Source organism: Psammomys obesus, unplaced genomic scaffold, assembly GCF_907164565.1.
Source record: "Psammomys obesus unplaced genomic scaffold, mPsaObe1.curated_primary_1811, whole genome shotgun sequence".
In the NCBI taxonomy this organism is placed as follows: domain Eukaryota; kingdom Metazoa; phylum Chordata; class Mammalia; order Rodentia; family Muridae; genus Psammomys; species Psammomys obesus.
In genome coordinates this window covers 2,116,362-2,133,711 of record NW_026585691.1, presented here as the reverse complement: position 1 = coordinate 2,133,711, position 17,350 = coordinate 2,116,362, and the positions used below count along the sequence as shown (strand labels likewise).

At 49.3% G+C, this 17,350-nt stretch overlaps 1 protein-coding gene across 20 annotated transcripts in view; it reads right to left on the bottom strand.

The window, feature by feature from the left end:
* Positions 1-17,350, bottom strand: part of Megf11 (multiple EGF like domains 11) — a 313,387-nt gene that overhangs the window by 147,051 nt on the left and 148,986 nt on the right. For all 20 annotated transcript variants that reach the window (XM_055597245.1, XM_055597197.1, XM_055597298.1 and 17 more), the window contains exon 5: positions 16,573-16,665. In XM_055597245.1, coding sequence (XP_055453220.1) covers positions 16,573-16,665 — 93 coding nt within the window. The remainder of the gene's footprint in view (positions 1-16,572; positions 16,666-17,350) is intronic.

Below are 17,350 nucleotides of genomic sequence, written 5' to 3'. Positions count from 1 at the left end.
CTTGTCCAGCGTTTCGTGTGGATGCTGGAATCTGAACTCAGGTCCTCAGGCTTTCGTGGCAAGTGCTTGACTGACAGGCATCTCCCCAGCCCTTGCATCTGCTCTCGGTGGTACTGACAGGTGGGCAGCCGCGCCTTTGCTGAGTTCCAAAGTTGAACTGTAATCCTACGCCACCTTCCTGCCAGCACCACCCAGCTTTGCACCTGCCACGGTCAGCTAACAGGTACTCAATACACGCTCGCCGAACTACACCAAAGAAGCACCCGAGGTGAGCAAAACCTAACACATTTCTCCCCACTGTTCTCCATATGAGCTTCGGTGACCCCACAAGAGGTGACAATGACCTCCGTTTTGCATAGAAATGTTTTGAAGAAGTTTTTTTTCTTTTTAAATGGAAACACTGTATACATCCAACAAATTTTAACATTCCCCCTTTCTACTACTGCTGTTATTTCAGGTGTAAAACATCTCAGGGCTGAATATGCTCCCTCTGGGCCCTTCCTCCATCCGGCCACTCCCTCCACCGGGAACCGAAGCCTGGCTTTATTGTTTGTTATTCCACGTCTGATTTTACACACTCACTACATTTGCGTATGCCCATAAATAACACGTTCATTATTTTGCATGCTTTTAAACTTGCATAAGTGATACTGCATGTCAGGTATGTAGCCCTCTACACCTGGCTTTTTCTCTACCCACTGTGATATATTCAGATTCATCCAGGCAGACAGACAGAGCACAACTTCATTCATTTTAACGGCTGCGGAGATTCCTTTGTGGGACTATATTACAATTTATCCATTTCCTTCTTAAGGAGCCTCTACATTGTGAGCGGCTTTTCCCCATTACCAATGATGATTCAGGGCTGTGCATGCCAGAGATGGTCCCTGGAGCAAGCTGTGGGTGGGAACCCAGAGGAGAGTCATGAAGTCAATATAATGGGTCAAAGCTATCACTTTAAAAAATTAATTAGAAGAGATTTAAAAATATCAGTGGGTGTATATGTGTGTGCTGGGACACGCTGTGGTGCTGTGTATTAATCTAAACTGTGGCAGGAAAGGGCTTGCAATGCCTGGTCCTGAGTTGGGTATTATTGCTATCTTTGCTTAGAACTACCAAGTGCTTCCTAAACTGTATTGCCAGCTCACACCCTTACCGCTTCATCCCTTCTAGAAATTATTTAAAATTTTCACTTATTTGTGTGCATGTGCATGCATGTGAGAGAGGGGAAAGGGGAGGTACGGGGGAGGAGCGGGGGAGCATGCCACGGGGTGAGTGCGAAGCTCAGAGGGCAACTTTCAGAAGTTGGCACCTACCACTTTAAGGAAGATTCCCCAACCCACATGACAGAAGGAAAGGCCCAGCTCCTACAAGTTGTCTTTTCACTTCCACAGGGGCCCTATGACACATGTGCCCACATACATGCACTCACACACATGCACAAATAAATACATGTAGTAACACTTAAAGAAGAAAAGATGCCTCATTTTGGCAGGGAAACCAGAAAGAAGATATTTTCCTTGCAGAAAGGAAGGAACGGTTCCCTACAGGACTTTTAGAAAGTATGAGAAGATTTGACTCAGAACCAAACTTGGATCCAGTATTCTAAGAAGCAAGCATGAGTCTCCAGCAAGGAGCCCTAAGCCTCTTGACCCTGATTATCCTTGGGAGCTCAGTGTCACCCTGACTCTTCATGTTTCCTAATGGTTAAAAAAGGAATGTCTCATCTCAGGTCTTCCTGGAAGTTGGGCTCAGCGTGGGGCCAGATATACAGCTCTGACCACTATCTGATCAAAGGTTAAGACTAGAACACTTCATGTTTTGAAGCTATCAGATCCCTAAGCTCTCAGGTGCACTGAAACAAACTTAGTTCAAGAGCAGGTTTAAGTTAAGGCATCTGTATCAGTGCCTGTAGACCAGAGAGAAACAGCTGAAGGACAAAATGGTCATAAATATCAGGACCTCTATGGGGTAACAGAAAAGAGGGCTGTGTGATTCTTGTCTGGGAGCTCCTTGGGAGGGTCCTCGTGCCCAGAACCCCAGAACACAACACAATGTCTCATACAGGGAAAGCACTCAAGATGTGTCTACTAAATGGGCAGATGGATGGATAGATAGTTGGATGGATGAATGGATGAATGAGTAGGTGGGTAGGTAGGTGAATGGATGAGCGAACTCGTGGAAGGATGGGTGGGTGGATGGATGAATGGATGAATGGATGGGTAGGTGAGTGGTGGGTGGGTAGGTGAATGAATGAGTGAATCAGTGAGAGGATGGTAGGTGGGTAGGTGGATGGATGAGTAGGTGGTTGGGTGGGGAGGTAGGTGGATGAATGAGTGAATGGGTGGGAGGTTGGGTGGGTAGGCGGATGGATGGATGGATGGATGAGTGGATGGGTGCATGGCCAGAAAAAAATGTTCACATAGAAGGAAAGATGAATAAGGGGATAGACAGATAAACAGATAGATGGAAGGTCCGATGGGTGGATGAATACAGTGGACAGGGAGATGTTTAGTTGAGCAGATAGATGGGGTGATGGGTGGATGGATAGGAAGATGGGTAGAACAGGAACAACAGGAAGAAGCCCTACTTGCCTAGAGCTGATATCAGCTGACTTCTCAAGCAGCACTCAGACCTGGAATCCTGTCTTCCTGCTAGAGCTGTTCATGAAGACGATTGTGAAAAATTCCAAGTGGTACAACTACAGGAAATAATTGCTTCTAATTGAGGCTGAGTTATTCTGGCCGTAAAGCTGACATATTTTTATAACTTTATTAATTATTCAATTTGGGTCCTATTACCCAGACTGCCAAAATGACTTCCCTTCTTAGGGGTGACGGATTCCCCAGTTCTGCCTCGCCTACACTGTTAGACAGTGGCTGCCTGTTTGGGGTTCCGATGGGGTGTGAGGACTGGAGGTGAACACAGGGCTAACTACAAGAGGTAGCCTGGGGCAGGAGGTGCTGGCGCAACCTGGCTGTCCCTCAGGTGCTTCTCTTCCTCACTCGCTGCCAACAGGTCTCCTTCCCTGGTCCAGCGAGAAGCAGGAAGTGTCAGCCTGACATACTCCCATTTGGCCTTTCCAGGTCCACTCAACTCTTAATCATGGTGGCTCCTCCATCCAATCTGCTACCCACCCAATGCCAAGAAAGCTACCCATATGTTCCTTGGTCACCTCTAGTTGGGCACAAAAAGAAGAGGACATGGCCCAGCTGGCCTGGAAAGACTGGCCAGGGCTGCAGCACTCAGCAGCTCCTTTCTTGCCAGACCTGGGTCAGGAATTGATCACAGGTGCCTTGACCGAAGAAGGAGTCAGGGGGTGTCCCACCTGGAAGCGATTCAGACTCAACTGATGCAAAATGCACCTTCAGGAGCTGCCCCTGCCTGTGGAGTCACATTTAAGCTCGTGGGCCTGGGTGTTTGAACACACACAGTCCAGCTTGGGCTGTCATATTGGCCTGGCTTCCAGGCCTCTCTAGTGCCTTGGCACTCCTTTTCACCTTGACCACTGAAATCTTAAACTGTTTCTTGCCTTGGCTCTGGTTCCCTCCTTCCTAGTTTCTTTCCTTTCTCTCTAGCTACAGGGCATACCGGCTTTCTTGGAAGGATCCCTTGAGCCCGGCCTCACCGTATTGGGCTTAAGGAACTTAGTGGGGAAAACTCTGGAAGATCAAATAACAAACTTTTGTTTGTTTGTTTGTTTTTTTGTTGGGGCCTCCTACAGAGCCAAACCCTTTTCCAGCTCTAGGCTCACGACCACATTGTTATCTGAGAGGGACAGAGGTGGCATCAAACGGATGCCCAAATCCATTGGATCTCACTAAACAGAGTGTCTGCGGTGTGCCAGGCAGCACGCTGTAGAGACAAGAGCCCTGCTGTGGGGAGGCCTCAGGGCAGCAGTTGGGGGAGAGTGAACATAAAACTAAACAGTGAGCGTCAGGGTGCTGAGGACCATGTCACATGGTGGGCACAGTGGATGCTGCCCTGGATTCAGCAGGCCAGTGGAACAAGGGGAGATGAGAAAGAGGGGAATAAGAGATGGTGTTTATGATGGGTAATGTTGATGTTCAACTTGAAAGGATCTATGAATAGAGTCACCTAGGAGACAAATTTCTATTTCTAGAGGTAGACCTACCTGAACTGTGGGGTCCCAGGATGAATGATAAAGAAAAAGGACCCTGAGCACCAGCTTTCGTCCTCTCTGCCTCCTGGTTGTGGATGCCATGTGACCGGCTGCCTCAATCATCCGCCGTAATGTCTTCCCTGCCATGGTGGGCTGTATCCACCCAAGTAAACATTTCCTTTCTTTTTTTTTTTTTTTTAAGATTTATTTATTTTATTATGTATACAATGTTCTGCCTGCATGTACACCCGAACGCCAGAAGAGGGCACCAGATCACACTATAGATGGTTGTGAGCTACCATGTGGTTGCTGGGAATTGAACTCAGGACCTCTGGAAGAACAAGCAGTGCTCTTAACCTCTGAGCCATCTCTCCAGCCCCAACATTTCCTTTCTTAACGGTCCTCATGAGTTTGTCTGTCTGTTTTTGAGATAGGGTCTCTCTGCATGGCCCTGGCTGTCCTGTGGACCAGGCTGGCCTCAAACTCACAGAGATCTACCTGCCTCTGCCTCCCAAGTGCTGGGATTAAAGGCGCCTGCCACCACCACCCAGCTACACCTTCTTCTTCTTCTTCTTCTTCTTCTTCTTCTTCTTCTTCTTCTTCTTCTTCTTCTTCTTCTTCTTCTTCTTCTTCCTCTTCTTCCTCTTCTTCCTCTTAAAGATTTATTTATTTATATATATATGAGCACTCTATTTGCATGTATGCCTGCATGACAGAAGAGAGCATCAGATCCCATTATATGTGGCTGCTGGGAAATGAACTCAGGACCTCTGGAAGAGCAGACAGTGCTCTTAACCATTGAGCCATCTCTCCAGCCCTCAACTATCCTTTCTTAAGATGCTTTTGTCAAGTATTTTGTCATAGCAACAAGAGAAGCCAATAAAAGTGATAGTGGAGGGAAACAAGGCAGTAACCAGGCAGGTGTCATGAGGGAGCTTGAAGGCTCCTTGAAGAGCTGTGTACTTGTTACAGGCCACAGGGAGCAGAAAGTGATATGGCCCCTATGGTAATTTCACAGCCTCCCCCATCTTCCAGTTATAGGAAGGACAAGAGAGAGGTGACAGAGCCTTGGAAAGAAACGCCAGCTGGGATTTTGAGTGTGGCTCAAACCCTGGCTCTGCCTCTAGCCTCTGTGTGTCTAGAGGTCTCAGTTTCCTTGTTGGAATGACAGGTGATGGAGAATGGCTACAGGACTCTACAGGAGTAAGTTTTGGGTATGAGTTGGAAGGACAGTCTGCACAGGAGAGGAATCCAGTGCGATCCTGGCCCCATGCAAAGCCTGGCACTGTGGCAGGAGCACACCCAGACAATACCCACTGTAGGACTGCTGAGCACTGTGGGTCCTAGCATCCTAACCCATAGAGCATGAGTCCTGGCAGCCACTCCTAAGCTGTGGAGGGTGGGCTGAGTCTTCGTATCTTTCTCCAGTGGCACACTGCTGACTCAGAGCTTGCTGGGTCACATTCCGTCCGTCACTGTACCACACTCTGTCTCAGCCCTCTTGGCTGAGAGACTGCACTTCTCCCCCTCCCTGGTGGACCCACCTGGCGGGTACCCAGCCCAGTTGCTTCGTGATTCCTTCCTTTCCCTGAGAACCAGGCCTCCCACACCACCCTGGGAGCAAAGCTGTCTATTCATGTGTATGGGGGAGAGCCGTGTCCTTTACAAACCTCCGTGGAGCCCAGGAGGGGCGTGGCCATCGGCTGCCAGCCCCTTGTGACTATGCCAGCTTAGCTTCTGCCACTCTGCTCTGCTTTTGTCACACTCGAGGCAGACTCCCTCCCCTTCCCCCTCTCCAGCTCTCAAAGCTCCCCGTGTGTCACTTATTAATTTTGTTCTCAGGGAGCAGATGGCCAGAGCTGAGTCGGGTAGAATGCACCCCCCTCTTTTTATCACCAACATTCCCTCCAACAGGCAGCTCGCGATATGAACTATAGGATGCCCAGTTTCTGGTATGAACAAGTACAAAAAGCCAGCTTTCAGGATATGGCCCATGACATGACTCTGATCCCAGATCTCCCTGATTTGAGAGGAAGCAGATACCGGACATGAGGGGATCCTAACACTTCCACCCTCTGCCCGTAGCCTGCATTCTTGGGACCTGGTGGCGCAGGCACAGGCTAAGCCTGGTGACTTCCTATGGGTAGCACTGGTTCTGGGAAGGGCTCCCTTCTTGGCACACATCATCTCGGTACCACAACCCGGTCCCAGGACTGAGAAGGGATGGGAAGGGCTTTAGTCCTATATCCTGAGGTCTCTGAGCTGCCCCTACCTGCCCCAGCCTCTGACACTGGGCACCCGTCATCTACTCCCTCTCAGTTCTCCAGAAAGCCACCCGTGGGAGAAGGTGACTGGGAAGAGAACCAGCACCTGTCCTCAAGGGCTTCCTGGGCATTGTCGCTGGGCCAAGGTATCCCCAGAAGAGACAGGCTGGGATTTCAGGATGTCTCATCCAGGAGGGCAGATGGGCAGAGAGGTCAAAAGACCCACCTCCTCGCTCTCCTTGCTCTGGAGCCCCCGCTGCCAGGAACTCATGACAGGGCCTAGGTCAGTTCTCAACCCTCTTGGGATGGTTTTCAGCCTCTTCTCCATTGCCCACCTTCCCATCATTCTCACCTTCATCTTGGTAGGAAGTGTCAGAAAGATGGTGACCTTGTGATCACAGCACCCTGTGATGACAGTGAGAGTGGAGGACCCAGGATTGTGAGTTCGAGGCCAGCCTGGGCTATATCGTGATACCATGTTTCAAACAACAACAAAAACAAAACAACAAAAAAAGTGGATTCAGAGCTCCGACAACACTTGGCTGAGGGACTCCCAGCCACTGCTAATCTTCTCTGGACCTGTTTCTAGAGAAGTCTCTGGTTCTCAAATGGAGAGCAGGGTGTACCCCTGGCGTCTCTCTGCCACTACTTCTCATGACTGCTTTCTCAGGCATCGGGGTTCCCTTCCCATAAAAGCCAGAGTCCAGGCTGGGAGCTCTCAGTGGGCAAGGTGCATACTGAGCAAATGTAGACCTGAGTTCAGAACTCCAGTATTCACAGAAACCCTGGGCAAGCCACCTGCAATTTCAGGGCTCAGGAGCCAGAGGTGGCTCCTCAGGGTAAGCTGGCTAGCTGCATTAGATGAACAGGTAAAGTATGGGTGTAAGTGTGAGAAAGGCAGAGAAAGGGCAAGGAAGACACTTCTGACCTCCACATGTGTTCACACAGGCAAGTGAACTGAGCTGTCCTTGGCTTTCTGCTAGTTGTTCCGGCTTCCTCTCAGGTTCTCTGAAGATGGAATCCACGTCCTTCTCCTTGATAGAGATAGCCATCCCTGAAGACCCTGGCCTCGCTGGCCTCTGGCAGGAGCTCAGCCATTGTGCATTACATGGAAAAAACTATGAGATGGAGCACACGGAGCTGCTGAGGCAGCAGCCAGGCTGTTGAACCCTAGGCTTTGTTGTGCTCTTCCATTTTATAATTCTGCGGAGCGGGGGTTGGGAGGTGCTCAGCTCTCCTGCTCACAGACCTTGACAAAGCATTTGCTGCCATTCACAGTTCCCTTCTGTTCCTGTCTCAGTGGCTGCGCCACTGTGTGGGGTTGACACAGGAGCCATCGTTCTGGGGAAGCCTCCCAGGCCTGGCAGATGCCGGCAGACGGAAACCCAGGCTGGATCTGTTAGGGTCTATAAGCTAGGCACAGCCAAGTGAGCACCAGCAGGAGCAATTGCTTTGAGACATTCATCTTGAGTTGATCTAACCTTGACAACACAGCAGCTCAATGGAGCGAGAAATAACCCAGAAGAATCTTGGCCTCCCAGTGGCCCCGTACCCTCTGAACTCTCTGCTTGGGTTTATGAGGAGAACCAGGCTATACCTGGGCCTTCAAGGACTTAGCCTTGCCTGAGAGAAGCTAGAAAGTGTCAGGAGGGGACCCCCTCCCCCCGCAAGGCTTCCCATACCTCCCTACTCCTGTTCACATTGAGAATGAAGAAAGAAGCAAGAAGCACAGGAGGGCTGTGTCTTCACGGACAGGGTCAGCAGGAGGGCAGCCCCTCTTCCCCACTGTCAACGGCCATCAAACGGGCGCTGGGACTTGAGTCCTCAGAAGCAGCATTGCACACCTCTAGAGTCGCCAGGCTGACTATCTCATTTACAGATGAAAACACAGGACACATCCCCCCCCTCCAAGAGGGGGGAGGCTTTGGCCAGGACCACCCAGGCAGAGGTGGAGCCGGAAGAAGGTGCTCTTGCTTGTGCTGGCACAGGGCTTATGCAGGGCCACAATGTTCACGCACCCTCCCCTTGCTTGTGTGCTGTTGTGATGCACGGAAAGCAGAGACCGTGCTGACAGCCGCACATGCTGGAGGCTGATGAGCATCCCCTAGAATTCAGGGTTAGAAAGGGCATCAAGCCCCAACGCATCAGCTGCTGAAGCATCCTCGCAAACAGTCACCAGCCTGGGCAATCTAAGTCAGCTCTTTATCTTTCTCAGCTTTCCCCAGCTTCTCCACTAACCCCTTAAAGCCATCCCGCCCTCTGGATGCTGGGTGGCTAGCCTCAAGCTAAGCATACAACCAAAGGATGACCTTGAACTCCTGCATCCCGTGTAATAGAATTACAGGTGTGTACCACTGTGCCCGCCTCATGCATGCTGAGGATCAAACCCAGGGCTGTTCATACTAAGCTCCGCACACTACCAGCTGAGCTCCGCCCCAGCCTTCCCGGGAGCAGTTTTGTTTTGTATCTGGATGACAGGCTATGTCAGCGAGTATAAAATGGCATCACGTGGGGTTTTGCTGTGCATTTTTTTAATGGTGGGTGGTATTGCTCATTTCTGCATGTACCTGTTAGCCATTCTTTATTTTCTTGGAGAGATGTCTAGATGTCCATTCAAGACTCTTGCCTTTTTCTCTCTGTCTTTTTTTTTTTTTTCCTCCTCTCTTTTGCCATGCTGGAATGTGAACCTAAGGTCTCACACACGCTAGGCAGGTACTCTACCACAGAGCTCTGTTCCCAGCCCTTCCGTCTTCATATTTTCTGGTACTAGTCACATACAAGATTTGCAAATGTTGCCCTCCTTTAGTCTATCTGTAGTGCCCTCCAACACCTGTGTTTTCATGGTGCTTTCAAACATGCCACTTGCAAAAGGCTCAATACCTTGTATTCCCCCATTTATATGAAGAACAGGGTAGTCAGAGTCAGAGAGAAAGGAAACTGGAGCTGGACCTGGTGGCACACAACTTCAATCCTAGCACATGAGAGGCAGAGTCAGGTGGATATCTATGAGTTCAAGGCCAACCGGGTTTACATAGGGAGACCCTGTCTTAACCCCATCACCCTCAAATTAAAAAAAAAAAAAAAAAGAATAGAGACGGTGGCTGCCAGGGGTGGGGGAAGGGAGGCTGGAGTCGGTGCTTGATGGCTTCAGAGCTGCAGTCAGAGAAGAGGAAAAGTTTTGTCGGTAGGTAGTGTTGACTGCGAAATCACTTGACTGTACTGATGTCACAAAAACGGTTACCACGGTAAATTTTACACGATGCACACTTTAACCACAATTTGTTAAAGGTCAGTTTGAGAATCCCTGTGACCAAGCAGGCCCCTAGCTGGCTCAAGTTGGAGCTGGTAGGGGTTTCTTTTTTTTCCTTTTATAATTTTAATTGTAATTATGTTTGAGCCAGTCTCATACTGAACTCATTACGTCTAAGGGTGGACTTTGAACTCCTGATCCTCCTGTCTGTGCCACCTGAGTGCTGGGACAAAAGGTGTAAACCAGCCCCCAAGCTGATTTAATGTGGTGTTGCGGATAAAGCCAGTGTCTTCTCTGTTGGGCATGCACTCTACTAACTTAGCTACACCAAGCTTGGTATTTTATTTTCATCTGCAAAACTAACAGAGAGCCACACTGGCCCCTACCACCATTCAAGGTCAGACACTGGACTTGGCAGAAATTGGGCCCCACTGCAGTTACTCCTCAGGGCTGCTGGGCATTCTCACCAAGAGCCCAGGATCCCAGAGTGGGGAGGAGCTTGCCAGCCAGTGGGACACCTGGGCAGTTACTGCCACAGGCTTTCCCAGGAAGCTCCGGGCAGGTAAGGTGCTGGCGAGATCCAGGATGTTAGCCTCTTTCACACTGACCCCACCCGTTTCTTCTGGGGATCCCTCAGACCAAACCCCAAATCCTATTCTGTGGTCTATAACCCAAACTGCAAAGCACCATGGGAACAGAGAAGTGGGGCCTGGAAAAGACAATAATTAAATAATACAATGAAAGCTTAAACTTCCAAGTTAATTCTTAGGCATCATTTATAAAAGTTAACAGGGCATATTTAATTTAGGAATTGGCTCACGTCCTTCTCCTTACAGCTCAGACCTCATAAATGAAATATACTGGATCATTGCCCAGCACGGAAATAAAAGTTATGAATAATGTTTCTATCTCAATCATTGTCAGCGCTTTAATATTCCTAATTACTTTAAAAAGCTAGATATTCAATATAGAAAAACTTCTTTCCCCTTTTATCTCCACTTGTAAGCCTTGTACAATTTCATAAGCGCCACTCTGTTGTCTTATCCTGTATAAACCGATGTCCCGTCCTTTCCTACTTCATTATTATATGGGACACAGGTTTATGGCCAAGCATGCGGCCACTTCGTTTCCCCATATTGCTTGGGTGAAGCGCTCAAACAATCCACAAAACCGGCCTGTCTCCTCCTTCCTTTCCAGAGCAGAGAGAAATTAGCGATGGCCCTTAAAGAAATTAGGCAGTGGGGGGCTCCAAGTCTGTAAAAGCATGCAGAGCCCCTGTCGTCGCCTCAGAGCCAGATTTGTCTTCTTGAGAACTGTCAAAATGATTAATCCTCCGCTCCCATGGCAGCTGTGAAAGGCAGGGCAGGGGCAGGTACCAGATGACGAATATTTACATCCTTCCCTGCCACTTCCGGGAATTTATCCCCGGGAAGAAATCGGGCTGCTGAGGGGAGGCGGGAGAGACAGGTGCAAGACGAATTGCTCCGACATTTTCACCCAGGACCCCAGGCCCTTCACACATACATAATCCCAGGATTTTGAAAAAGTCCCCGAAAGATTCTTAGAAGGTCTGTGCCAAAATTCACATAGAGGAAAATCTCCAGGGAAGCGGCTTGCGGTCATGACTGTCTTTGTGACACTGGTTGTGATCAATCCTTGGCCACTTTAGAAACAGTGCTGGTTCACCCAGGGAGATGCCCAAACCCAGGGGCCTACATCAAATATAATGGAGTTGCCAAATGCTTTCTTCTCTTTCTTTCTGTTTCTCTCTCTTTCTCTCTCTCTGGAAGGTCTCATGTAGCCCAGGCTGCCCTTGAATTCACCATGTATCCAAGGATGTTCCTTGAATTCCGATCCTTCTGCCTCTACCTCCCCAGTGCCTGGATTAAAGACATGTACTGCCTTGTAGAGTTTACATACACACTTACATTTTTATTATATTTTATTCAGTGTGTGTGTGTGCAGGTGCGTGCATGCGCGTGTGTGCGTGTGTGCCTGTGGTGGTCAGAAGATGTATGAGTTGGTTCTCTCCTTCCACTGTGGATCGTGGGGTCAGACTCGGGTTGTCAGGCTCCGGAATGAACATCCTTACCCACTGAGCCATCTCATGGCTCCACATACTTCTAGAATAAAGAAGTGTCTGTGTGCAACTCAGCTGCCTTGGGTAGGCTTCAAAGAGTACATAGTACACACTGGGCAGGGGAGACCACGTGGCCAGAGAGACAAGCTCAGCCTCAGCGCAACGTTCCTCCACAAGTGTGGTCAGGCTGCTTTGCCCATGCTCTGAGCTCTGGAATTTTCATCAACCACAAGTCAAAGGATTCCTTAAGACATGTGTTGGTCTGGGGCACATCCAGCCCTCTGTGTCCATGGGTGTGAAAGGGTGAATCATAGCATATTGAAAGTTTTTTTTTTTTTTGAGACACAATTTCAAGTGTTCCAGGTTGGCCTCAAACTCACTCTGCAGCCAAGGATGACCCTCCTGTCCCTACCTGTGGAGTGCTGGGATCACAGGCTTTTGCCAGCATGCTCAGTTCACACAGCACTGGGGATGAACACACAGCAGTAAGTGCCAGGCAAGCCCTCTGCCAACTGAGTCCCAGCCCAGACCCATCTAAAACTTCCTAAACTGTGAAAAAATTTCAAGTTCTACAACTAACCAGCCCAAAGGATCTGGCAACAGGGAAGAATCAGAAACAAGCATAGTGTTCACCAGCCAGGCCTACTGAGACACACTCAGTGAACTACAGAACGAAAGTCTAGATGGCCATTAAAAATCCAGAGGAGATTCATGCTTATTGACAAGAGAATGAGCTTAGGGCTGAATTAAAGCAGAGAGTCTCAGGCTAGCACACACGTGGGATCCAGGTCCAGCACTGCATGCAAATGTCAGAGAAATGCCATGGTTACTGCCATCCCCAGGCCAGGACAGATGATCCTGGGCTGTGACCCACAGTCCATGCTCTTGGCAAACTTTGATATATTTTTTTAACGTGAAGAGGTATAACTTAAAAATCTAAAGCAACCCTGGTGTTTCCCACCGAAGACAACCTGAAGCTTTCCCACCTCGTGTACAGACCCCACCTGAGAGCTCCAGGAAGTACGCTGCCCCTGGAGAGACCCTCCTCCCGTGCACTGCAGAGCGGGTGGGCAGACGTCCAGCATCACAGCAGGTGCCTACTCCTAGATCAAATCCAGTCAAGATCTGTGCCTCCCGGCTGATTCCTCTCCCTACAACAGGGTCAAAGCTTACACATGGACTCTTTCTTGCCTAGAGAGCAACTGTTTTCACACTGAAAACCTATTTCAGGGGCTGGAGAGACAGCTCGTTGGTTACAAATATTTGCTACTCTTCCCAGGACCCGAGGTTTTCACATAGTCCTGGTTTCATCATTTAGTGGTTAGCTGTGTCCATGGGAGTGTCTTTAGACTCTCTGTGTGGTGTCTTTTCCAGCTGTAAAACAGGCCTAAGAATTCCTGAGCACCCGGGTGCTGTGAGGATGAAATAAGATCAAGAAAGTGTCCAACGCATGGTCAGGTTCAATCGATGGCAGGACAGGTAGTAAAGCCATTCTCTTTCAACACTGGTCATGGCAAGCCTGCTGCTATGTGCTTGGATATAAGAATGATAATTTAGGGGGCAATTGAGGCCACAGGCTATGGGAAAAAGACAGATGGGGAGGCAGCCCAAATGATGTCCCAAAAGACATTTTCTTTTTCAGAGAAGAAGAGCTGGGGAGGAGATCAATGGCTGCCCTGTAATTCCCCAATGGCTGAGCCGTGGGAGGCCCCCTGTTTCTTCCACACGGCCTCACTGGTTATTATCCTCTGATCTGGCGCGTCTCACTCCGTATCCACAGCCTGTGGCCTTGTCCGGCAAGTTCCTTGGGAGAAATTCCAGGCTGCCGAGAAAAAGATCACGGCAATTGATCAACCTGCTCTATTCTTCACTTCAAGCCAGAGCCAAGGGTAGGAACCAGAGAACTATTTCCACTGTGGCTGGGGGGTGGGGGGGAGGAGATTTCCCAGCAGTCAAAATGAACTTCTACAGGAAGTAGTGAGTTTCCTCTCTCTGGAAGGATTCAAGCAAGGGTTGGAAGGTTCTCAGCCAAGCACGTACGCTTCCAGTGCTCCAAAGTGAGAATCTGTGAATTCCCCTGATTGAGGGCTGCTTTACCTCAATATGAGCCTGAAGTCCGCTATGGGCTGAGTAGAAAATAGCCCACAGCTTCGTGTGCTGAACTGTTCCTCTCCCAGAAGGCAGCATTATTTTAAAAGTTGGCAGAAACTTTAGGAAGTGGGACTAGTTGGAGGAAGTGGGTGGCAGGGAGTGGGTCTTTGGCAGGTCTCTTGTCCATTTCTTCCCAGCTCCCTCTCTTTCCTTCCTGTCAGTTTATCTGTCATATTCCTACCACCATGATGTTCGGCCAAGCAACCATGGCTTGCACTCTCTGAAACTGTGAGCTGAAATAGATCCATCCTCTCAGACTGTTTCTAGCGGGCATTTGTTTACAGTAATAATAACCCTGACTCTTACAGAACCCATCCTTTAGGACTTTCTTTGGCTCCAGTACTATCTGTCTTCGAGTAGATCCCAGGGATCAGGGTCCTTTGAGCCGACAGTCACCCAGAGATAGTGGCCCTTGTCTCAGCAGGAGGATTTAGAGAAGAGGGAGCAAGCAATGTGTTTGACTAGCCCCAGATGTGATAACTCAGGTGGTTGAGTCATCCTAGTGTTACTCTGTGGAGTAACCCCGGTGGTTGGTAAACTCACTCCACAGGTCAAGACCTGCTCAACACTGTTGAATCCCATTCATCAAATGCTACCAGATGGCAAACCAGAGATGACAAATACAGTAGCTGAAAGGCTCTCCAGACCTACCTGCCTACACAGCACTGAACCAGCTGTAAGCACACAGCCTGAGAGAGACTGAGGCCTCACCCCCTCCTTCATAGGCTACTCTTTTTTTTTTTTTTAATAATCTACATTCTTCCATTTAGTTTATTACCTTTTTTAAAATTTTTATTAATTACACTTTATTCACTTTGTATCCCCCCATAAACCCCTCCCTCCTCTCCTCCCAATCCCACCTTCCCTCCCCTTTCTCCACGCATGCCCCTCCCCAAGTACACTGATAGGGGAGGTCTTCCTCTCCTTCCTTCTGATCCTAGTCTATCAGATTTCATCAGGAGTGGCTGCATTGTCATCTTCTGTGGCCTGGTAAGGCTGCTTCCCCCTCAGGGGGAGGTGATCAAAGAGAAGGCCAATCAGTTCATGTCAGAGGCGGTCCCTGTTCCCATTACTATGGAACCTAGTTGGTTCTGAGCTGCCATGGGCTACATCTGTGCAGGGGTTCTAGGTTATCTCCATGCATGGTACTTGGTTGGAGTATGAGTCTCAGAAAGACCCCTGTGCTTTTTTGTTGTTGTTGTTCTGTTGCTCTCTTCACAGGCTTTCTCTTACCTTTGCAGCAGATCCACTGTCAGCAAAATTAGACCAAACAAAACACAGACAGGAAACATGCTCTTGGACAACTTCCTGCATTGTGCTTCCTGGAATTCCATTCTGCAGAAAAACTGGATGGATGCTAACTCACGCATCTCTCAGGTTCATTCTTCCTTGTATGGCCTTCCTTCTCAGCCACATTGTCTCTTTAAGGCAGGAGAACGGGTGGAAAGGAGACTGCGCAGCCATCTGGGGGCCCCACAGTTACAGAGGGTTTCTTGGAAGCTCTGAGAACAGAGATGCCCCTTTCCCCTCCCAATGCAGGAGAGCCGCCAAGACTTTAGACAATGCCACACACCTCATGCATTCTGTTAGCCATCATTTTCTCGTGCTCTGGCTAGGCAGAGACAGAGGCACCCTGCATCAAATCTGCATATCAAAGACCACAACTGGATTTGCCCGGCCCAGCAGAAAGAAGGAGAGGTCACACACACTGTATCAGGCTGACGTAAGTGAACACAGCCTTCCCCTCCCTAAGGTTTAACAGCCATCACACCCTCTATGGGATAGGGGGCACAGGGGTGGCTGCCCAATATGCATGAACAGTGGAACTTAGACTTCTAGTGGGTTGGCCTAGGTATGCTTTAACTTTAAGTCACCATAAAAAAGATTCCATCCCAACTCAAAACAGGAAGAAAATGTGCTATTCAAGGCCCCTGAAAAGCCAACAGGACCACAGCATTAAACAGCTATTGACCTGTGATAGACTGTACCTGTGGAAGGGGGTCACCTGAGACTATTGGAGGAAGAGGAGATGGAGGAGGATTCATCTCCAGCCGTACCCTTGGCAGTAAATTTCTTAAGCTTTGGCTGACATACCCCTCCTCCAGGGGACTAGTACCACAATAAAGATGACCCACCATGCTGTGATCGGTTGCCGGATCATCCACATATGTACCTACATCCTAACCAGGCAGGTTTCTCTGAGAAGTGGGCATTTTCCATGAATGGTAATATAGAAACACAGTGTCCTACCCCTAGGGGTGTCCCCTTCTCCTACAACTGGGGTCACAGAGAAATCCTGGCAGCCACCAACATATACCAGCCCCTTACACACCCATGGACACCCATGAAACTGAGTCTCTGAACCAGCCATGCCAAGGACCAGGCCTAATGACCTCCTGGATCGTACAGGTACATACAACATCCCAAGTTCATCCCAACCCTCAAAGACCATATATAGATGTGGCTCATCAACAGACCCCACAAATGACCCCACAACTCTCTACATTTACAACCCTCACAGACCCCATGAACCTTCTCCCTATCCCCCTAGAGCCCTTGACCTCAGCAAATGCTGCCACTCATTAACTGCGTCTTTCTGACATGCCAAGCCATCCGCACCTCACACAGAATAATTGTGCAAGTGTCACTACCTCCTCCCACGTCAGAACCGTGGGTCACAGATGCCCAAAGCCCCCAGACTCACCGCTAGAGCAGTCAGGGCCTCCCCATCCGGGCTCACAGAGGCAGGTATCTGGGGAGACGCAGCGGCCATGCATACACTCTTCCGTGCACAGGGCTGAGGGCATGGGAGGGAAGAAAAGCCAAAAGTTAGAACCAGACATCTGGGCACAGAGCAGAAACCACTTTGTCATGGGTTCCTGGTGCCAAGGGTGCTCCTGACATATCTTTGGCTTGGGGGATAAACATCAAATTTAGTATGAGCTGAGCTGTTTAACTCTGGAATGTGTCTGGCAAGAGGGCACTGTGTCTGCCCCAGCCTTACTTCTTAAAATGAAACCCCAGCCTGAGTCAGCACAGTCTTGGTTTTTTGGTAACATCTCCTTCAGGGGCTGGAGGTGTAGCTCAGTTGACAGAGAATCCTCCGCATCTCATAAACCATATGTGCCATCACACACTTAATCCTGGCACTTGGGAAGAGGCAGAAGGAAGGTCAGGAGTGTGGGCTCATCCTCAGCTGCAGGGTAAGTCAGAGGCTTGTCATGGACTACATGAGACCTGCCTTGAAAAGATAGCCTCCTTCGGGCTAGATGTGGTGACACACTCCTGTGAGCTCAAGAGTTCAAAGGAAGAGGATCAAGATGAGAGAGACGAAGAGAGAGAGAAAGAGACAGACAGACAGAGACACAGGTAGAGACAGAGAGACAGAGAGAGACAAAGACACAGAAAGTTACAGAGAGAAAGAGAGAAGAGAAAAGAAAAAGAAAAGGAAAAAACAGTGGTGGCGGGATGGTTGGTGAGGT